The 17,870-nt window shown below is 41.0% G+C and overlaps 1 protein-coding gene across 1 annotated transcript in view; it reads left to right on the plus strand.

The window, feature by feature from the left end:
* LOC145060967 (uncharacterized) overlaps positions 1–17,435 on the plus strand; it is a 111,105-nt gene extending 93,670 nt beyond the window's left edge. Inside the window, exon 3 of the mRNA XM_079008299.1 lies at positions 17,238–17,435. Coding sequence (XP_078864425.1) covers positions 17,238–17,435 — 198 coding nt within the window. The remainder of the gene's footprint in view (positions 1–17,237) is intronic.
* Positions 17,436–17,870: the final 435 nt, after the last annotated feature.

A 17,870-nucleotide genomic window follows, 5' to 3' on the forward strand; every position in this document is an offset into this window, starting at 1 on the left:
TCTTCATCAGGAAGAATGGCGGTTCGCAACGGATGTGCATTGATTATAGAGAGTTGAACAAGTTAACGGTGAAGAACCGTTATCCACTCCCTAGGATTGATGACCTCTTCGATTAGTTACAGGGAGCATCTTGGTTGTCCAAGATAGATTTGAGGTCAGAATATCATCAAGTCCAGGTCAGAGAGGAGGACATGGAGAAGACCATGTTTCGGACTCGTCATGGTCATTACGAGTTCGTGGTGATTCCGTTTGGTCTCACCAACACGCCGGACGTATTCATGGATTTGATGAATCGGCTTTGCAGACCGATGGTTGATCGCTCGATCATAGTGTGAGTTTTGAGACGAGAACTGTTGTATGCTAAGTTCTCAAAGTGTGAGTTTTGGTTACGATAGGTCTAATTCCTCGGACACATCATTAACCTGGAGGGGATTTTGGTCGATCCGGCCAAAATTGACGTGGTCATGCAGTGGGAGGTGCCGAGATCTCCCTCGGATATCAGACGTTTTCTGGCATTAGCAGGGTACTACCAAAGATTTATTCAGGACTTCTCCAATATTGTAGTACCCCTCACTCGTCTGACGAGGAAGAGGGTGGATTTCGGGTGGGGCCCTGAGCAGCAGAGGGCGTTTGAGACCCTCCGTCATCGTTTGTGCGAGGCTCCATTTTTGACTCTCCCGGAGGGAGTTGAGGATTTTGTGGTGTTCTATGACGCATCCATCACTGGCTTGGGGACGGTCCTCATGCAGAGATGATAAGTGATAGCCTACGCATCGCGGAAGTTGAAGCCGCATGAGACAAGATACCCTACGCATGATTTAAAGCTAGGAGTGGTGGTGTTTGCTCTCAAGATATAGAGACATTACTTATATGGGGTTTGTTGTACCATATACATGGATCACAAGAGCTTGAGACGCATCATGGATTAGCTGAACCTAAATATTAGGCAGCATAGGTGGCTGGCTGTAGTCAAGGACTATGATTGTGAGATCCTTTAGCATCCCAGTAAAGCGAAATGTATGAGGATAGTGGTTGATTCTACGCTTGTGAGTTTGATCAGAGATGCTCAGGTTGAGGCCTGAGAACTGGAAGTTGGTGAGGATTAGGGGTGAGAATACCCGGTTTGTGCAGGATAGTCGGGGATTATTGGCCCAATGCGGTCAGGTATAGGTTCTGATGTCTGGTGGGGTCAGACAGACAGTCATGGAGGAGGCTCATAAGTCTCATTTCTCTATTCACCCGAGGGCCACCAAGATGTCCAGAGACCTGAGTTTAAGTTATTGGTGGCCATGTGTGAAGCAAGAAATTGCTTGGTATATCGAGAGGTACTTGACCTGTAGGATGGTCAAGGCCAAGCATCAGAGGCCACATGGTATGTTGCAGCCCCTAGAGATTCCCATGTGGAAATGCGAAGAGATCACAATGGATTTCATTACCAAACTGTCGAGGACGCAAAAAGGGATTTGATGCTATATGGGTCATCGTAGATCGATTGACCAAGAGTGCCCATTTCTTCTTGGCTATACAGGAGAGTTCTTCGGCCGAGAAGTTGGTCGACATGTATGTTCGCGAGATCGTTGCTCACCATGGGGTTTCGGTCTCCATTGTTTCTGACTGAGATGTTAGATTTACCTCCCGTTTCTAGCAAAAGTTCCATGAGGAACTAGGCATATAGCTACATTTTAGTATATCATTTCATTTACATACCGACGGTCAGAGTGAGCGGACCATCCAGACCCTCGAGGATATGTTGAGGGCATGTGCCATTGACTTCGTTGGGAGCTGAGATTCCCACCTACCCCTTGTAGAGTTCACCTAAAACAACAGCTACCATTCCAACATTGGCGCCCCGCCTTTCGAGCTGTTGTATGGGCAGAGATGTCGCACCCCAGTTTGTTGGGGTGAGGTCGCACATAGGGTGATGGGTAGGACGGAGGTAGTTTCGCGGACCACCGAGAAGATTCAACTGATTAAGTAGCGACTGTAGACTGCTCAGAGTCAGCAGAAGAGTTACGCTGAAAGACGCCGATCTGAGTTAGAGTTCCAGGTGGGTGATATGGTACTCCGGAAGGTCTCACACTGGAAGGGTGTGATCCGATTTAGGAAGAGGGGGGAAATAGGGTCCCCTCTTCATTGGACCGTTCAAGATTGTTGTCAGGGTTGGCAAGGTGGCATACAGGCTAGAGCTACCAGAGGAGCTTAGCCGAATCCACAAAACTTTCCACGTTTTGCAATTGAAAAAGTGTATTATGAATCACGAGGCAATGGTGTCATTGGATGATATTCAGGTCGATGAGTGCCTAAATTACGTGGAGAGTCATGTGGCCATTCTAGAAAGTAAGAAGAAAGTTCTACGGAACAAGGAGATACCTTTGGTGAAGGTACAGTGAGAGCATCAGAAGGGATCCGAGTGGACATGGGATCCCGAGTCCGAGATGTAGGAGAATTACCTAGATCTATTTTCCACAACAGACTTCGTGTAACATCCCGGAAAATCAAGAGTAAAGTTGAAGGGCTAAAATTGTAATTAGGAAAGGGCAACTCGGCGAGTCCACGAGTGGACTCGGCGAGTAGGGTCGCGACTTGGTCGCGTGTTAAGTGGCCAACTCGGCAAGTTGGTGCTGAGTGGAGAAAACCCTAATTTTGGAGAATGAGCCCTATATAAAGGACATTATACCCTCTCCCCAGCCTCCTTATCTTCCCTTGGAGTCCAGAAAACCCTAGAAACGCGATTGTGAAGGATTTGAGTGCAATTGAGCCTTGGAGAAGAGATTTGGAGGAAGATCTTGGAGAGTTAGGAGGCTTGGAGCAAGGGGCTTTGCTTAAATTTGGATTTCATTGCTGTTGGGGCTTCCTTTTGAGGTATTATCTCGTTCTTGGGCTGCTATTCATCTTGATTCTTCATTTTTGGGATGTGTAGGAGGTTTAGCTTGTGGTATCTTGAGTTTAAAGGTTAGATCTGAGGTTGCTACCTCAGATCTGGAATGGAGAAGGTCTAGAGTGCATTAAAGTCCCTGTTCTTGAGTATTTGGTGAAGTCATCTTGTCCCAAACCCTAACCCTAGAGTGATTAATGCCTAGATCTCTTTGGATTCACGTAAAGTTTGCCACTTTACGTGATGGATGGGTTGTAGGAGGGTAGATCTACGTTTTGGATCAATTGCATGGCCTAGAAGGCTTCTGTATGGGATGAGATCTAGAGGCACTCGGCGAGTCACCAAGGTGTACTCGGCGAGTTGCTTGAAGATGGACTGGAACTCGGCGAGTTGGAAGAACAACTCGGCGAGTAGGTTGAAGATAGCCTTAGACTCGGCGAGTCTGTTCTTGGACTCGGCGAGTCTGGTCGCGAGGTCTTGATCCTTTTTCAGGGTGAGCTATGTAACAGTGATTCAAGGGATGAATCGGTGAATCGAGTGAGGAAGGAATCATAGTTGTTGGACTCGGCGAGTCTCGGGGTGACTCGGCGAGTTGAGTCGCGAATTGTGGAAGATTCTGAGCATGGGGACTCGGCGAGTCATTGGGTTGACTCGGCGAGTAGAGTTAGCCAAGGGTTGACCAGTTGATTTTAGGGGCATTTTTGGTAATTGTTGCCTTTTGTTTTGAGTTCAGAGTCTTGGTATTGGCCAGTGTTGGAGATCGTATCAGTGGTGGGAGTAGCTTGGGTTTATCTGTTTAGTCGGCAATTTCGAGGTGAGTTATCCTCACTATATCAACAGGGTCTAAGGCACCAAGGCCGGCCCTTTGTCGGATTGAGATCAGGGTATTTGTTGTTATGTTATTGCTTTGATATGTTTGCATCTTGGTAGTTAGAATGGTATATGTTAGAGACCTGGTCGAGGTCGGTATCCTATTCTGTAGAGTGATGCTATGCTAGTGACCGGTTAGGTCGGTATCCTAGTTAGGATGATGGTATGTTATATGATCTGCTTGATCGTCTTGTTGACTGTGAATTGTTATATGATTTTACGTTTATGTCCACATGGTTGTTTAGACTGGAGTTGGGTTGAGACGGGTCCTACTTTGTGCTGTAGGCCAAGATACCCAGGGCGGACCGGTTGTCCCGAAGGCCCAGCGAGCGGTCCGGATAGGCTGTAGGCCCCAAGAGGGCGGACCAGACGTGCCGAGGCTCGGAGAGTGGACTAGGCCGACTGAAGGCCCGGTGCGGGCAGACCATTCATACTGTAGACTCAGAGAGTGGACCAGGTGGATTGAAGGCCCGGTGCGGGCGGATGAATCACATGGCAGACTCGATGTATATGGCTAGACTCGGAGGGTGGACCATGTGGACTGTTGGCCAGAGCGGCGGACCAGTCACACAGTAGACCCGAAGTGCATGGCTGTTCTGTGATCGGATATGACTTGGCATGTTATGCGTGTATGGTATATGTGGTTGGTATTTTGGGGATATCTCACTAAGCTTTCGGGCTTACAGTTGTGGGTTAATGTTTTTCAGGTTCTTCAGGAAACCGTGGCAAGGCGAAGGCGTGATCGTACCGCTCCTCATGTTTATGTTTTATGATGTGATTCTGGGAAGAGTCTGATAATAATTTTATTGAAAACCTTTTTGTAATAACATTATGAAAATGGGTTGTTTTTTAAAAGTTGAAAATTTGTTAAATTTTTATGGTCGTTACAAGTTGGTATCAGAGCCTTGGTTTGAGTGAATTGGAGGAACATTCGTGTGAATCCAGTCTCAAATCAGGGAGAGTTTTTAAAAGAGAATTTAAAATGGTTTTCAAAATGAGTAAAAGGAGGATGCGAAGGTACGATCAGCCGGAGCCAGTAAGTAACACCAAAATACCATACATGATAATTGTTTTGAGCTTTGATAGAACAACATGCTAGTACTAGGCTAGGGATCTTCAGGATTTCATGATAATGTTGTCTGTTTTATGATGCCTTCTAGCCTAGGGATTCTTCTGTGAGAGATTTCCAGTGTTCCTCTAGGAGTGAGGGTTGAGTTATTATTATGTTGTTCTTCACTAGGGTGTTGTGGTGATAATTGATATAAATATGGGTAGGTGTGGAAGGTAGTATGGGCCCGTACTACTGAAAGCACAGGACCCATACACGTATCAAGTAAGCCACAACCTCTAGGGTTGGTTCGGGGGTTGGTTCCCGGGTTAGTGGGAAGTATCTGAGATCTTGCTATGTTTTTCAGTATGGTGGTTACGAGGCATGTGGGGAGCGGATCTGGGTCAGGATTGAGAGCAGGAGAGGACGGTCAGGGTGGGTCAGTACCGCCCGAAGTTATTGGTCAAATGAGCACAGGCGAGTTGGATGCTAGGATTCGTAAGATCCTACACGATGAGGTTGCTGCATTGTTCCGGGCTGAGTTGCCAGAACTGTTTGGGTCGATCAAGACCGCCATGGTTGAGTATTTTGATGAGCGCTATGCGGCTCTCACTGAGACGGCTGTCGCCGCGGCTACAGCGGCTGTAGCAGCGGTAGGGGGAGGAGCCAGTCGAGGTTTTCAGTATCGGGACTTCGATAATACGAATCCTCCTACCTTTGATGGAGTTCAGGACCCGATTGTTGCTATGAGATGGTTATCGGACGTGGAGGGGTGTTTCTTCACGTGTTCATGCCCTGCTGATCAGAGGGTGAGGTGTGCTCTGAACTTGTTGAGGCTCAGGGCGAAGGATTGGTGGAGATTGACCATGGGATCATATTCGGATGCGCAGAGGGCTGCGGTTTCATGGGATCAGTTCAGAGAGATGTTCAGCACTCATTATGTTCCGTAGGTTGAGAGGGAGAGATTGGCTCAGGAGTTCCTTGAGCTGAAGCAGGATTCAGATTCAGTGACGGAGATCACCAGGATGTTCACTGAGAGGGTGATGTTTTGCCCTAAGTTCGCTTCGGAGCAAGCTCAGATGTCTCGATATCTGAGTATGCTCAAGAGGGATATCAGATAGTTTGTGTCTATGCAGAGGTGCGAGACCTTGTTGGAGTTGCAGGAGGCCGCCAGGCGGCGTGAGTTAGAGATTGAGTTGCAGTTGCGTGAGCTGAGGCAGGCTCCGGTGCAGTCGCAGCCGGCGCCGAAAGGGTCCAAGACTGTTGATTCTAGGGTGGGAGATCAAAGCAGCCACGCTTGTGGGAAGTGTGGGAGGGGTCACACTGGAGTTTGTAGGTCCGGTGGTGCATGCTGCAAGTGCGGGAAGGAGGGGCACTATGTGAGGGATTGTCGACAATCAGCGCCGGTTTGGGATCTGAGGATTTGTTATCATTATCATCAGGTTGGGCACTTGAGGGTCAACTGTCCACAGCTTGCTGCAGGACCGGTGCAGACTCCAGCACCAGCCACTTTGAGGATCACGGGTGGAGGTCAGGGTGGAGCGGAGCCCCCAAGGGCTCAGGGTCGTGCTTTTCAGCTTACACCAGAGGAGGTCAGAGCAGTGCCAGATGCAGCTGCGGGTATGTTTCTTTCTTGATGTCTTGTTTATCTTGTGATTTTTGTGGAGTATGGTTATCTGCTAGTCCCATTGTGTGGTTTTTGGTATGGTATCCGTTATTCCTTGAGGATATGATTTGGTTATGGCTTAATGTTGGGAATTTCGTTGGTTATCATTCATGGGGGTTATTAGTGGTAATCTGGCATCTGGTTTGAAGGATGGTAGCATCTACATTTTGAGGAGTGGTTAGCTGCAGTTTGAGATTCTTTCGAGTTCAAAATGATCAGTGTTGATATGTGATTTTGTGAAGGTTGTTCATGCTTGCGGGACGCAGTTCGCGTGTAAGTGTGTGTGTTGTGTGTAGGGTTGTTGAAGGAGGTCGGTGATGACGACCAGTGGTTGTTAGTCAGTGCTATAAGTGGGGGAGAATTGAAAAGTTCTCCGGAATATCGATGAGCATATGAGGTTGTTAACTGTTTGGGATTCAGCAGTGTTTCTGTCAGCCAAGAGCATAGGCTGGTATGAGTAAGTGGCAGGCATGCGGGGCGGGATACAGACCAAGGGTATTTGATTGTGGAGGGCCTGGGATCAGGCCGAGATTGAGTGTGTATGATGGAGATAGAGTTCGGAAGCCCTAGAGGGCTAGAACAGTATGCATGAGGGGGGAATTTCCCGGAGAGATAACTCGAAATGATGAATGCTAGTTGAGCGGTCCAGATAGACTGATGGCCAGTAGGCGTACCAGTTAGGCCGAAGGCTCGGAGGACGGTCCAACCAGACTGAAGGCCCTGGAAGGCGGTCCAGATTGGCTGAAGGTTCTGAGAGTGGTCCAGATTGGCTGAAGGCCTGGTAAGGCGGTCCAGTCATGCTGAAGACTCTGCAGATATTGATAGACCGGTTCGAGGAAATGGGTTGAGTATGTCGCGATGTGTTAGCATTAGAGGGTCTGGCCCCGGGTATTGATCTTGCTTAGTGGAGATGGTGCATGGGCTCGAGAGTCCTTGCGAGCATAATCAGAGAATGTGTGTTGCATGGATAGCGGTTATGCTATAAGGGAGTGGTGTAGCATTGGGCGAGCACTGTGGCATTTGTCGTAGTGACAAGGCGGCCAAGTGGATTTCCCTGGTTAGGAAAGAGAGAAGAATGTAGCTCCGAGAGGAAGTGTAAATTCACGGAAGTGAAAGTGGCAGTGCAGAGTTATGATTGGAATGATCCAATTATGGTCTTTGAGCAGTGTGATTGCGGCAGTAGTGTGGAATCACATCCGTATTGGATGGCTACTGAGGTCGCGGAAGGGATTCCGCGGGTGTAAAGTCAAGAGGCTCGAAAGGGATGCAGGGATGGACTCATGGATTCCCAGCTTGATTCTGATCAAGGAATTGTGTATATAGTGGTGAGTCATCTTGGGGGGGATGTTTGGAGGTGTCGTCAGTGTGACGGGTGGTCCCATCCCAAGAGTGCTAGAGCCAGTTCAGCATGTGCATGCGATTACAAGAGGAGAACTCATGGGAGCTGCTCTGAGATTGAAGGATGTGTTCTTCTGTCAACCTGGAGTGGATGAAGTTAGACTTAAATCGGGTGTCCAGTGACTCTAGCTCGTTGAGTCGAGTGATTGTTGTGAATTGGAGCGGGTGAGGTATCATGGAATGATACTCAGTTGATGAGTTGGTAAGTGTGATTGTCAAAGGGCGAGGCCAGTGGCCATCTTGAAGTGGTGGTCGGAACACCGCGGGAAGGAAATTGGGTTTTGGGTTTCGATGGTAGTGCTTTGAGGAACTTGGTGTGGTTAGTGCCAGGTGATGCAACGCGAGAGTAATTCTAGAGTTGAGTCGCCGCAGGCTTCGAGGACGAAGCCTAATTTAAGTGGGGGAGAATTGTAACATCCCGGAAAATCAAGAATAAAGTTGAAGGGCTAAAAGTGTATTTAGGAAAGGGCAACTCGGCGAGTCCACGAGTGGACTCGGCGAGTAGGGTCGCGACTTTGGTCGTGTGTTAAGTGGCCAACTCGGTGAGTCGGCGGCTAGACTCGGCGAGTTGGTGATGAGTGGAGAAAACCCTAATTTCGGAGAATGAGCCCTATATAAACGACATTATACCCTCTCCCCCAGCCTCCTTATCTTCCCTTGAAGTCCAGAAAACCCTAGAAACGCGATTGTGAATGATTTGAGTGCAATTGAGCCTTGGAGAAGAGATTTGGAGGAAGATCTTGGAGAGTTAGGAGGCTTGGAGCAAGGGGCTTTGCTTAGATTCGGATTTCATTGCTGTTGGGGCTTCCTTTTGAGGTATTATCTCGTTCTTGGGCTGCTATTCATCTAGATTCTTCATTTTTTGGGATGTGTGGGAGGTTTAGCTTGTGGTATTTTGAGTTTGAAGGTTAGATCTGAGGTTGCTACCTCAGATCTGGAATGGAGAAGGTCTAGAGTGCATTAAAGTCCCTGTTCTTGAGTATTTGGTGAAGTCATCTTGTCCCAAACCCTAACCCTAGAGTGATTAATGCCTAGATCTCTTTGGATTCACGTAAAGTTTGCCACTTTACGTGATTGATGGGTTGTAGGAGGGTAGATCTACGTTTTGGATCAATTGCATGGCCTGGAAGGCTTCTGTATGGGATGAGATCTAGAGGCACTCGGCGAGTCACAAAGGTGTACTCGGCGAGTTGCTTGAAGATGGACTGGAACTCGACGAGTTGGAAGAACAACTCGGCGAGTAGGTTGAAGATAGCCTTAGACTCGGCGAGTCTGTTCTTGGACTCGGCGAGTCTGGTCGCGAGGTCTTGATCCTTCTTCAGGGTGAGCTGTGTAACAGTGAGTCAAGGGATGACTCGGTGAGTCGAGTGAGGAAGGACTCAGAGTTGTTGGACTCGGCGAGTCTCGGGGTGACTCGGCGAGTTGAGTCGCGAATTGTGGAAGATTCTGAGCATGGGGACTCGGCGAGTCATCGGGTTGACTCGGCGAGTAGAGTTAGCCAAGGGTTGACCAGTTGATTTTAGGGGCATTTTTGGTAATTGTTGCCTTTTGTTTTGAGTTCAGAGTCTTGGTGTTGGCCAGTGTTGGAGATCATATCAGTGGTGGGAGTAGCTTGGGTTTATCTGTTCAGTCGGCAATTTCGAGGTGAGTTATCCTCACTATATCAACAGGGTCTAAGGCACCAAGGCCGGCCCTTTGTCGGATTGAGATCAGGGTATTTGTTGTTATGTTATTGCTTTGATATGTTTGCATCTTGGTAGTTAGGATGGTATATGTTAGAGACCTGGTCGAGGTCGGTATCCTGTTCTGTAGAGTGATGTTATGCTAGTGACCAGTTAGGTCGGTATCCTAGTTAGGATGATGGTATGTTATATGATCTGCTTGATCGTCTTGTTGACTGTGAATTGTTATATGATTTTATGTTTATGTCCACATGGTTGTTTAGACTGGAGTTGGGTTGAGACGGGTCCTACTTTGTGTTGTAGGCCAAGATACCCAGGGCGGACCGGTTGTACCGAAGGCCCAGCGAGCGGTCCGGATAGGCTGTAGGCCCCAAGAGGGCGGACCAGACGTGCCGAGGCTCGGAGACTGGACCAGGCCGACTGAAGGCCCGGTGCGGGCAGACCATTCATACTGTAGACTCAGAGAGTGGACCAGGTGGATTGAAGGCCCGGTGCGGGCGGACCAATCACACTGCAGACTCGATGTATATGGCTAGACTCGGAGGGTGGACCATGTGGACTGTTGGCCGGAGCGGTGGACCAGTCACACAGTAGACCCGAAGTGCATGGTTGTTCTGTGATCAGATATGATTTGGCATGTTATTCGTGTATGGTATATGTGGTTGGTATTTTGGGGATATCTCACTAAGCTTTCGGGCTTACAATTGTGGTTTAATGTTTTTTAGGTTCTTCAGGAGACCGTGGCAAGGCGAAGGCGTGATCGTACCGCTCCTCGTGTTTATGTTTTATGATGTGATTCTGGGAAGACTCTGATAATAATTATACTGAAAACCTTTTTGTAATAACATTATGAAAATGGGTTGTTTTTTAAAAGTTAAAAATTTGTTGAATTTTTATGGTCGTTACACTTCGAGGGCAAAGTCTAGGTGAAGTGGGGGAGAATTGTAACATGCTGAGATTTGGCAGGTATTCTCGAACCCTTTTCTATTTTTTCCTTGTCATTTATAGTCCTTGGGGTTGGAAGTGAAGAGCCAAGATAAGCTTACGGACGAATTTTGCACACTTGGGCCAAAAAGGGAGTACGGTGTGCGTACATACAAGTACACTAAGCGTATTAAGGCTCGCCTTAGTACGGTGGGCGTATACTTGTGTACGCTGGGCGTACTAATGTCTGGGTGAAACCCTAATATTTAGGTTTTGGGGCCTATATAAGAATCATAATGAGTACCAATACCCCTCCCACCTCAGCCTCCACAGATCAAACTCGTCTCTCCCAAACCCTAGCCCTCCCTTTTGTGTGTTTTAGCTCATTTGTGTGTTCTTGAGTGCTTTAATAGGGAATCATTGCATCAAGGAGTTGAAGGAAGAGACCGATCTTGTAGATCTGAAGTTAGCTCATGCTTAAGAAGCTCCAAAAGGTATAAAGTTCCAAACTTTATGCTTATATGATTAGATCTCTCCATGTTGCTTTAAAAGACCCATTTATTGTCCCAAAATCCACAAGGTGGTGCATGTTGTGTTTTGGACAAAAATGATTGTCCTTCTAGACTTATGAAGGTACATTGAATGATAAAAATAAGGTCCCATTAGTTGAATCTGCCCCATGCATGCAAAATAGGGTCTTAATGGATTAAGACCAAGCATTAAGAGCTTTATGGACGTCCAAAGTGATAAAGTTCATGACTTTAAGGATCCTAGGCATGATAGGTCTTTAGATCTGAAGCTTGGGCTTGAGTGTTTAAGCCATTAAGCACTTAATGAGGTTTTGACACATTGTCTAGTACGCCTAGCATAAATCTAGTACGCCCAACGTACTGGGTCAACCACCCTGATGGTGGTCAGCGATTTGATGAGTACGCCCCGCGTACCTAGAGGAGTACGCCCCGCGTACGTCCTCTGTTGGGCTTTTGACAAATGGGCTTCGGGTTTTGATCTGTTTATGGACTAAATGGAATTGGGTCTTTACTGGACTTTTTAAATAAAATATGTTAGGCCAAGTAGTGATAGTGGATCTTGGGGTTAGGCCCAATTAGGAGGTTGGGCCCAATTTGGTAAATTGGGCCAATAATGGGCTTTCATATGAACTTTCAAGTCAAGGATTGGGTACTTGAGACTTGGCCCAATAACGAGAGTGGACTTAATGAATGGTGTGGATATTTAGTCAAGAAGGTTCTTTTGGGTATTAATTTGGTGTTTCTTGTGTAATAGTTTGGGATTCCCGGTGAGACAGCAGTCAGAGATTTGCAGTATTTTAGCACTACTAGCGAGGTGAGTTATCCTCACTATATCAACAGGGTCTATGGCACCAAGGTTGGCCCTTTATGGATTGTATCTGGTTATGGCATGATATGTTTATTGGTTTGAATCCTGGTAGTTACGATGAGTTTATGTTATGCTTAGTAACCTGGCTAGGTAAATGTCCTGGTTATAGAGTGGTATTATACGATATGCTAGTGTGATCTATTAGACTGGTATCCTGGTAGACAGGATGGTATTATGTATTATGTAGTATGAATTGTTTTGATCACTTGTTGTCTATAAACTGTTATGTGATTATCTGGTATATATATGTGAACATGTTTGTTTAGCAGTTGAGGCTTCTCTACTTTGTGCGAAGGCAAACAGACCTGGGCATTCCAACATGTTAGTTGTGGGTCGTGATTATTCCATCTCGAGGATGATTGGACTCATAGTATGTGGGCATTCCAACCTGTTAGTTATGGGCATTTCAAAAGTTGTCGCTTTAAATCGATAATAGTCTACATACAACAACATATTAAATCTAATAAATGAAGTATAATATGTTAAAAGTTAAAGTCATAACTTTATAAATAGAAGTAAAGATATTATTTTAATATTGAAATTTAGTTTATTTATGGTTACACTTTAGGTTTAATATTTATTTAACCTTATTAACCAAATTATAATCATTATTAGAAAGTCACTACAATTTATCACTTTTAACTATTTACAAAATATTTTTTGGGTTGTTTAAGTTAAACTAAAATTTGTATTTAGGTTGACCCTGTAATGTTATATTTAAATTAATAATTTAAGTATTTTATACAAATTGTTCAAAATTTGAAACTTCAAATGATAATGGTTGACATCCAACAATATATTAAAACTAATACATTAAGTATAATATGTTAAAAGTTAAAAAAAAAAAAAAAAAAAAAAAAAAAAAAAAAAAAAAAAAACTTTACAGGTAGAAGTAAAGATATTTTTTAACATTGAAATTTAGTTTATATATGATTACACTATAAGTTTGATATTTTTTTAACCTTATTAACCAACTTATAATCATTATTAGAAAGAAATTGAAAAGTCATGGTAGTTTCAAATGAATGTGGTGAATGGAAAAATGCATGAAAGTTTCAAATGCATAAGATGCTTGGAAAAATGTCTCATTTATAAGTATACTAGGCGTATACCTGCGTGTTGCAAGATTAGTATAACATGATAAGATTGGCGATTTGAATTTCAAAGGAGACATACATGGAAAACATTGAGGGGTGAACATATTAACCGAAAACCACATCAAAACCAAATCAACCAATATAATTGAACCATTACTAAAAGATGGTGTGATTTCTAATATTCATTAACCGAATATATATATATATATATATATATATATATATATATATATATATATATATATACATATATATATACATATATATATATATATAATATGTAATTATATTGGAAACTGAGAATTTGAAGAGTAATCATGTCATGGTTATCAAGTACTTAATTTTGAATTAGATTTAGTTATATAATTTGGTATTAGTTAATCATCATTAATTTCCCACTTGTATTTTTAGCAACCTACTTTCTGATTTTTCACTTTTATAGCAATGATTTTTTGTTGCTCACATTTTATAGTAATGTATTTTTATAGCAATGATTTTTTGTTTCTCATATTTAATAGTAATGTATTTTTTATTTCCTTATCATTTTAAACCATTAACGTTAACCAATATTAACAGATATATGAACACCATTAACCAACTAAAATGTTAACCAATACACATTGGTTACCAAAATTCACTAACCAATTGCAATGATTATGGTTTGGTTTTGGCCTATAACTGTACGAAATTGACTCATACACCCCATAAAAAATATAGCATATACATTGTTCTAATTAATTATTTTTTGAAACAACATATATAATATATGATCGACAACATGTATACAATATAATTTACATTTACGATTTAACCACAACATACAACAATTGTATTATAAGAATACTATAACTATATATATATATATATATATATATATATATATATATATATATATATAAATTAACATATAACAAACATATAAATTAAAAGCTCTACCATAATAAAATAATTCAAAAAACTGTGAAAATACTTCTAACCAACACAATAAGTTTTATTTTTGTTTGCTTTGTCAATTGTAAGTTATTTATATGGTTGTCTACACAAAAGATTGATCTTATTATTGTAATGTTTTCGTTAAATGCATATTAAACATAATATATATGTTATAAAACTTTTGAGCGTTTAAGTCATTATTAAGAAGCATTTTGAGTGATATTAATTAAAAGATGGGGTTTCCAATGAATATTGCACTAAGATGTTATAAAATATTATAATTATTTTAAATATACTCTAAGACACACACACACACACACACACACACACATATATATATATATATATATATATATATATATATATATATATATATATATATATTAAATCGAAATCATTATAATATCATCTACTTATGTTCAATCAATTTAGATAGGTGTATTTTAGGATCATACCGTCTCAATAATATCCATTCATATGTTGTGTGTGAACTTAGTTAGTTAAATGTAGTTTTTTATTTGATATATTTTTTAGCTATTGACGTTGTTGATTAGAAAACAATTTATTTAAACATTTTATTTATTTCATTTATGATTAACTTTCAAACATTAATCGTTTTTTCAATATATCATAATCTATTTTCTTTTAGTTTTAAGTTGTTTAAGCTATTATTGTTATCATGTTGTTTTAAGAGAATATTTAAAACAATATTTATTTACTAATCATAGAATAAACAATACTTATTAATAAAATGAGAATTATAAACGTTGATTGGTATTTAACTATTAAGGAAATTAAGCATTTGGTTGAAAATACTTCAAATACTACAAGTAGATGGAATTTTATGTTATATATAAATAAAATTATTAATAATGCTAATTATTTTAAATCTTATTTGTCTTCATTTGTGTCGTATAATAAATGACAAAAATGTAAAGGACAATCACATTCCATTTATTAAAAAAAAAGTAAACATCTAAGAATTTCTTTATATAAGTGGAACAAAGGTAAAAATTTAAGAGAACGTTTATAACAAGTTTTATTTACTTGTCATAGAAAAAACAATATTTGTTAATAAAATGAGAATTATAAACATATATTTATGTTTAATTGTTAAGGAAATTAAGCATTTGGTTGAAAATACTTCATATAGTACAACCGGATGAAATTTTAAGTTATTTATAATTAAAGTTATTAATAATGCTATTTATTTTAATTCTTACTTGTGCTCATTTGTGACGTACACCAAAGGGAAAATATAGTAAGGACAATCACATTCCAATATTAATAAAAAAAGGTAAACATCTTAGAATTTATTCTATATGAATGGAATAAAGGTAAAACTTGGGTAGCAAGAGTTTTTCAAAACAAAGATAAAGGTACCTAAATAAAAAATATATATAAATGTTTTTACTCTATCATAACATACACCATAAGGTTAAATGTTCATCTATGTTTAACGTGGATTTGATGCATACAACAAAATAAAAAACGCCTACAATCAAAGTATCAATCATTCTCATATTTTTCTTGCCCGTAAACAAAATAAACTCAAACTAAATTACAACTACGAAAATAAAGTATAATTACAACCACCCATAAATGGAAACTATAATATAATTACAAACATAAAGTTACCACAAAACAACCAACAGTGCACAATAATCTTCATATAACATAAACAAAAAGACATTAACATAGAAAAAGAATATTGTGAACCAAATCCTAATATTAGACATCCACTAAAATTAAATGTACAATATCCGACCACCGTTTTTTTAAATCCATAGTAAAATAAATAATATTTTCCCTTTTCTATATAAAAACAATTTAATCATCATTCTTCTTACATGAGTGATTGGAGAAGTGTGGTGCAATGTTGTTAAAACTGAAATGTTCCAAGTTGGTGACATTATAAACTACGAAGATGTAGAAAGAACTTTACTCAAAGTGAGATGTTTAGGAAACCAAGAACTAAAAGAGCAACAAAGATTCATAAGTCACATGTAACAATTTATATAATATGCTTGATGTATAAGTAATTAATAATCATTATTAAAAATACATTTGAAAAGTCATTGGAGAATATGAAAAAACATGGAAGTTTCAAATAAATAATCATTATTGATTAATTATTTTGAAGTTGAAGAGGTGTGGGAGTTTCAAATGCATGAGGTGCTAGGAAAAAGAGGAGTGTGAGCTTCGAATGAATGAGATGCTAGGAAAAATGCATCCTTTATAAGTATAGTATGATCTGATGATATAACAACGTTTACACTCCATCTTCAAATGATTTTTTAATTGATAATCAACTAAATAGTATATAATTAATTTCCTTTACATGATCTATAATCTTCTATCTATATCTTCCAAACACCAAAATCATCTTTGGTTTTCATTCCGTACAACGATTCGTGGAACTTCTCCTGGTAAATATAATATTCTATTTACATATTCCAAAAGTCAAACTCATGACCTTTAAGTTTATCGATCCTGACATTCTTTTCTTCAATCGTAATTGTATCTTTGATACTGGTTGTTATAATCAAGACTCGATGAACACATACCACACATGATAATGATGTGAAGAAAATATCAGAAAAAAAAGAATTAACATGGTTCATATAATGAGAGCAATCGAAAAATGTTGGTGATTTTAGTATCACCATGTCATTTTAAGCAATTGGAACCAACATGTGAGGTAAGGGGCTTCATGATTTGTACTCTAATATATGTACGGGGTTGTGCGGAGTGCACACATGTATAAGATCAAGTCAGAAGCCGGTTCGACGACTAGTCTAGGGTCCAGGGTTTCTAAAGAGGCAGCACCCCTTTGGCGGGGTCTAGGGGCAGCGCCCCTAGCGGGGTCCAAGGGGCAGAGCCCCTAGCTGGGCTGATTACATATGGGAACATAATGGAAAATTCAATTTCTTGAGGGTGGTTAAGGTAAAACTAACGAAACTCATTAGTTTTTGGTAACCTTAAATCCTCATTAAATCTGAATTGACATTACTTGCTTCCAAAGCAACTAATGACGGCCCAACCCTAATGAAACCCTAATCGTGTTTAATATATAAAGAGCTCTTCCTCTCCAGATGGGGTTACGATCTTAAGCTCTCGTTTTCATCATACTTTCACAGAATCCTTTAGCATATTGGCTTACGTTTTATGTGCCTATAAACGTAAGTGTCCACTTAGATTATCCTAGGCTAAATTTCATGTAACCCAGGCATAAGGTAGAAATATCAGTTCGGAAAGTGATATCACGATCCAAGTTGGTATCTAGATCTCCACCACAAACCCTAAATTTCCCTACATTTGAACTGATACTTCTTTATTTTTGGAGATGGGTGGCTCAATCTGGGAGATGACTACTAAGTTTGCCAAGCTGGAGAAGTTTGAAGGCGTCGATTTCAGGCGTTGGAAGAAAAAGATACACTTCACTCTGACCACTCTGAAAGCAGCATGTGTGCTGACTACTCCAAGACCAGTAGAGCCTGCGAAAGGTGTTGTTGAGACGGATGAAGAGACAAGAAAGAGATAGAAGTGGGACAATGATGACTACATCTGCAAAGGTCACATTCTGAACGGTATGTCTGATGCTTTATTTGATATCCATAGTGAAGCCTTGTGTGCTAAGGAGTTGTGGGACACTATTGAACTGAAATACATTACTGAGGATGCTTCCAGCAAGAAGTTTCTAGTCAGTGACTTTAATAACTATAAGATGGAAGATTCAAGGTCTGTCACTGAACAGTACAATGAACTCCTTGGCATATACGGTCAATTTAAACTACACCGTATGAATATGGATGAATCCATTGCTATGTCCACTATCATTGACAAACTGCCTCCTTCCTGGAAAGACTTCAAACATAACTTGAAACATCAAAAGGAGGAACTGTCATTGATTCAACTTGCTAGTCACATTCGTATTGAAGAATCTCTTCGTGCAAAGGAAAGTGACAAATCTGAAAAA

The sequence above is a fragment of the Lactuca serriola genome, chromosome 1 (assembly GCF_051521515.1).
Source record: "Lactuca serriola cultivar US96UC23 chromosome 1, Lser_US96UC23_V15, whole genome shotgun sequence".
Taxonomy (NCBI): domain Eukaryota; kingdom Viridiplantae; phylum Streptophyta; class Magnoliopsida; order Asterales; family Asteraceae; genus Lactuca; species Lactuca serriola.